General features: G+C 39.2%; 1 protein-coding gene across 1 annotated transcript in view; it reads right to left on the reverse strand.

Annotated features, from left to right (window-relative positions):
- LOC127750939 (uncharacterized) overlaps positions 1 to 1,464 on the reverse strand; it is an 11,893-nt gene extending 10,429 nt beyond the window's left edge. The window contains exons 1-3 of the mRNA XM_052273675.1: positions 719 to 1,464; positions 413 to 583; positions 31 to 152 (exon numbers count right to left, since the gene is read on the reverse strand). Coding sequence (XP_052129635.1) covers positions 31 to 152; positions 413 to 583; positions 719 to 959 — 534 coding nt within the window. The 5' untranslated portion in view covers positions 960 to 1,464. The remainder of the gene's footprint in view (positions 1 to 30; positions 153 to 412; positions 584 to 718) is intronic.
- Positions 1,465 to 5,930: the final 4,466 nt, after the last annotated feature.

The raw sequence follows: 5,930 nt of genomic DNA on the forward strand, positions 1-5,930 counted from the left end.
AAGGAAAATGGTAAATATATTCTGACTTACCCTATTGCTGTGTGGTTTAAGGCATGGAAGCCTATACAGGTCTGACTTAATTTTCTTTTTAGCAGCGGCACTTCTTTTCTTTGGAAGTCTTGATACAACAGGAACTCTCTGGTATGTTGCAGCTGTTCGACAAAACACAAATGGTAATTTTAATAACAAATGATAGATAACTGAAGGGAATATAATAACCTATAACAAACTTTCAATTTTAAAAAAACCTAAACTTTTGTTTGCTAAGAGTCTACGTTATTCAAATTTGTCCATTGTGGCAATAACTCTTTCAAACTAGCTCAAAGATTGTGGATCCGTTCTTATTTATTACTACAGTACAAAATGTGATAGCAATTGATAGTAAATTGTCATTTAACAACTGAATACAGACCTGGTCCATTACTCAGCATTTCCTCTGCTACATCCTGGAGATGGTTCACTTCCGCATTGTTTTGAAGGGTAGTTAGTCTTTTAATCTCTTGAGCCTTCGTGCCCACTCCACCAGATTCAACAATTTCACCATGATCACTTACTTGCAGCTTTGACAAATTAACTTTCGTACCTAAATGAAAAAAAAATAGGAAAATTAGTTTTTTTTAATGTTCACTGGATAACCTCTGTACCCATGTGGTACCGGCATGTGAAATGGGTTTTGCAATTTTTCAAGAGACTAAACTCTACGTTCACACACACTCACCAGTTTCAATAATCCGGCCTTCTACCTCCACATACACTGGCGGGGGCTTCGGCTTACTTTTGTCCTTGTCCTTTTTTGGCTGAAGTTTCGGATCCGCCCATTTGAACCGACACTCGGCTCCTTTCTCGAACGGGCCAAGTACAATTAAATCCTTACGGGCAATATCAGCGGCAGGGGGGTCATTCGAAAAAATGAGGGCATACGGCTGTCGTGGCGCCATAATAACCTCTCCCTGTGTCATTCAACCGGAATTAACAAAACTCACAACGCAGTTAAAGTGGATTTCTGTTGTCCTGCCACTTACCTGGCACCGTGGTCGAACTTTTGAATGAGCGAGAAAAATATCACACAAACACAGAATGGCGGTGGGCAAGATGGCAAAACAAAGTCAGACCAACCTTAAAATTTGATATCACATCTCTTTCAAACATAATAACGCAAGAAATTTTACTTGAAGTTGAACATAATGTATATTTCAGTGATTAAAACTTTACATATTCCCTAATGTCGGTGTAATATTTTTATTTTAGAAAAGTTCGTTTCGTTCCTCGACATCCGCAGGTTGGCAACAACAATACCCGCCGCGTTCCTCCCTCAGCTGCTCGCCAATCCTGCCCCCTGCCCCTATCGTTTGTTGACACTCCGCGACGGCCGGGCCGACAACAACGAGCAGCCGGCTCTCCTCCTGAAGCCTCCTGTTAGCCGCGGTGTGCCCGTAGTCTTTTTGGACAGTTTTCGTTTCTCACTGCAATTGCCTATGGAAAAAATTTTAATATAATGGATCGGGAAAATCGTTCGAGGCGTGACAAGCGCCCTCGGCATCACTCCAGCCAAGAAGAGGCCGACCTCGACCGTCCCGTTGAAGCCGAGTAAGTAACACGTAACCTCGAATTGTCTAAATAAATTACTAGCCGCTCTGTGCATGTACTATTTAATGTGCTCTTAAAAATCTTAATATGTTTCGTTTGTTTAATGTTCTGACGTTTGGTTTTGATCCTATCTCTTTCAGTGAATTCAATGAAAGCATTGAGATTGACATTTTGGATGCTGGGCTGGGAGTCCAGGATCAGGCCCGGGCAGGTCCTGCGCATTCGCTTCAAACAAGTGACATTGATATCAGTACACTTGCCTTCCCTGAAATTCCCCAGAGCGGGCTTGACATCTTCAATGAAGTTCAAGCCAGGTAGAGCATTCTAACCTCCAAACTCCTGTAAACAATGGAGACTGAATGACAAAATGAACCTTTGTCAGATATGTTATTGTTTACTGATGTCTGTTTTTCATATTGATTTTTTCAGAGAAATTAATGAAAGGGTTGGGATGGGCATGGTAGAATCCGGGCTGCACGCTGACGAATGCCCTTCTGAGTTACTACAACCCTGTGATTCTGATATCAGCTCACACCCCAACTTGACTAAACTGCTGCCTACTTCTACTTCATCGTCAAGGCCCTTCTCAACGACAGGTCTGAGTCATGCGACATTAATGTACATTTTAAATGCTGGTTCCATTTTGTTATTGTCTTAAACTGAAATCGAGCGTTACTTTATTGTAATGTAGGTGCTGCCAGCTCCTGTTCTATCCAACAAGAGTTAAACCCCTATGTCATTCCTGATTTTGGTTGTAAAGAGGTGTTGGTTTCCAACATACCTGAGAATCTCCCCTGCTGTCCTGTGGATATATCTGGTACGTTTTTCTTTGAAGTTGGGATGTTTTTAATTGCATCTTCAGTAGATGTAATATTTATCTGTGGGTAATTTTACTGAGCCTGTTAATCTGTTTGTTTTAGAACCACTTATTCAGTCCAGTGGAAATTTTCCCCCTCTCGAATCTGCCACAGGTAAATTTTTCTACCCACATTATATTCTAAGTATGTCAGCTCTCTTCTGTATAATTTATTTTATTGTTCTGTAGCCCGTGATGTTTTACCCGTGGGTGGTCCTGAAAATTTGCCAAATAGTGGTGAGCTTGGTTTCTGTACTATGAGTGAAGGTGTTCCCCTCACAGGTAATGAACTTCTATAAAATAAATTTTGTGGAATGTCCTTGTTTTTTATGCCTGTTGCTAACATCATTTGTCTTTTTTGCAGACTACCCTACTTTGTTTGAACCAATACCAGAGACTGATGATGAGCCAGTAATGTCAACTGACTACTCTGAGGCTGCATGTGACCCTACACACATAGATATGGAGCTGGATGATGAAGACATATCAACAGATCAATATAGGGGCCCTGACAAGAATTCCCCAATATATCCTGGAGCACAAGTCAATCTTTTGGAGAGCTTTCTTGCTACATTGACCTTCATAGAATCTGAGCACATAAGTGGGGCAGGTCTGGGAAGACTACTGAAATTAATAAGTTTGCATTTACCTCAAGATAGTAATTACTTTAAAAGTACTCATCAATTCTTCAAATTGCTAGATTCTTATGAGGAACCTGTCAGAGTGCATTACTATTGTAGTGTGTGCTACAAATACCGTAGTTCTTCCACAGATTTGTGTGATACATGCACTGACCCAATGCGCTCTGTAATATTTTTTTTATCTTTTTCCCTGATTTCCCAAATTGCAAAGTTATATAGTAGACCTAACTTTCTTGATGACATTCAGCATAAAAATAGTAGAGTAAAACAAAATCAGAATGGAATTGAAGATGTTTATGATGGCAATCTGTATAAAGAGGCCCAAAAAAGTGTACTTGCATCCCCCTTTAATATATCATTATTGTGGAACACAGATGGTCTACAATTGTTTAACTCTAGTTCTTTCTCATTATGGGCTTGGTACTTTGTAATTAATGAGTTGCCTCCAGATAAACGGTTCCAAAGTGAGAACATGCTAGTAGCAGGTATTTGGGGAAGTGTAAAGAAGCCTCACCCTAATGTATTTCTGCAGCCAATTCATGACGAGTTAGAAAGTTTGAGGAAAGGGGTTAATTTTCATGTACATGGTATAGAGCAGCAACTTGAAGTGAAAGTAATTGTTTTGTGTGGGACGTGTGATGCCCCAGCTGTGGCTATGTTTTTAAATATTAAAAGCCATTCTGGTTTTTACTCTTGCCATATCTGCTATTGCAGGGGGGAAACATCTAAAAGGACAGGTGATGTGACTGTTTTCCCTTATCAAGAAGATTTTCCGCTACGTTGTAAGGCTGATTATATAAATCAGGTAAAATATGCTGTTGAAAATAGGGTGCTTCACAACACTGCTCTTCTTAATGAGCCTGAGTGTTCAGGTATCAAGGGACCAACCACATTGTCTTATTTTGTGTCTGATATATTTACAAGTACTGCAATTGATTCAATGCATGCTTTATATTTAGGTGTTACCCGCCAAATTTTGACTTTGCTCTTTGATCATGCATATAGGAATGAAAAATTTTCTGTCCATAGTAAGATAAAAGAATTTAATGAGAGAATGTCCATGATCAGACCTCCGCACTTTGTGCAGAGACATCCTCAAGGTGTAGATAAATTAGCATATTGGAAGGCTACTGAATTCAGATCATTTTTATTTTACTACTCTTTATTTGTACTGTGTGGGATACTCCCCAAAGATTACTTTGACAATTTCCTCCTATTTGTTGAAGGGGTAGCCTTACTGAATTCGGGGGGAAGCTTAATGGTAACAAGTGGGAGCATTTTTGGTTAATGTCCTACATTTTTGATGAACGAATTAATTCCTCAGATACAACTCTTTGCCCTCCTGGTGTGTACTTCTCAAAACTAATTTTGTGTTATATTTGTTTTTTATTTTGTTGTCACACAATTTTCTAATACAAAGTATTTTAGGGTTCAACCTTCAAAATCTTGGCAACAGTCCCCTGCTAGCTGAAGGTCTTGCTGCTGCAAGCCTCCCCTCAAATGTTAATCAAGGTATGTTCTTTATCTTGTTTCAATTATTTTTTGATTTAGAATTTCTTTTAATATGGAATGTTTTTGTTTTTTTAATTTTATAGTGGTCAACATTCAACATTTCACCAGCACTCTCCTAGCTCAAAATCTTGAGGCCAGCCCCATACTGCCATTTCTTACCTCTGAGAACCATAACTCACCTCCTCATGATGAGTTAGATCATACTGCAAATCTTCTAGATTTAAGTGGTCCAGAGTTTAGCAGCACCATAGTGAATCCTGATTTAGATCTTTTGGCACAGCCAAATATTAACACTGTCTTGACTAAGAACAGCAGTGTTTATTCACAGCCAAAAAATGGTGAGTACTTATATCTGCCCTACCAACAGAGATTTGTCACAAAACGTCAGATTGACGTATTAGTGATGTGAAAATGATGTTTTGGGGTCCAGAAAGACGTCATAGTGATGCGAATTTTTATCATTTTGACGTTTTGTGACCAATCTCTGTTGGTAGGGTGTGTGTGCTACATACTCTCAGACGCCTATGGGACGTAACCATCTATCTCTTTCAGCATCACTATCAGATCTAACTTCAGCTGGTATTACTGTCAGTATGAGCAGATCTCCAGCTGCTAAAAAGAGTAAGGCACCATCATACACCAGTAAGTTCGTATTATTAATGCCAAAACTGAAGCAAATATATTGTGTGTTGCTGGATTATTGTTTTTCCTTGTTGTCTTTCAGTTCCTTTGCGGTCTCCACCTAAAAGAACAAGAAACAATCTAAGACAAGTCTGCAGTGGCCAGCTGAGGAAACTGATGCGTTTGCTCAACTGTGCGTGGCACACAAGGACAAGCTGGTAGCTGGTACTGGCAAATATTTCGAATAATACATGGAAGGAATTGTCTCAAGGACTGCAATTAATTACTGTTGAAAAGTCGTGGCAACTATGTAGAGATAAATTCCAACAAATGAAGAATTTCTTTGAAGTCAGTCTATTGCCAACTGGTGGTTTCTTAGGAAACACAAAGTGGGCTTATTATCCAACTTTTTGTGAAATATTCGACATTCCTGAAGATTACCACACAGTGGTGGGGAATGCCATAGACAAATCTCCCCGAAGTAACCCTACATCAGGTCAGTCTTGCATGCTCTTATTACCTGTTTTAAAATTATATGATAAAATGGTCAAAATGTCTATAAATATTTGTTTTTCTTACTTAGCCCGCATATGGACACATGAAAAAGTTCTTTTGTTTGTACAAGCCTAAACATGCTTATTTTATGGGGTCCAAATCCACCCTGAAACATATTTTTTTATGGGCTCAGATCAGTAATGAGATGAAGCAATTGA

This window comes from Frankliniella occidentalis, unplaced genomic scaffold (genome assembly GCF_000697945.3).
Source record: "Frankliniella occidentalis isolate FOCC.00 unplaced genomic scaffold, Focc_3.1 Scaffold292, whole genome shotgun sequence".
NCBI lineage: Eukaryota > Metazoa > Arthropoda > Insecta > Thysanoptera > Thripidae > Frankliniella > Frankliniella occidentalis.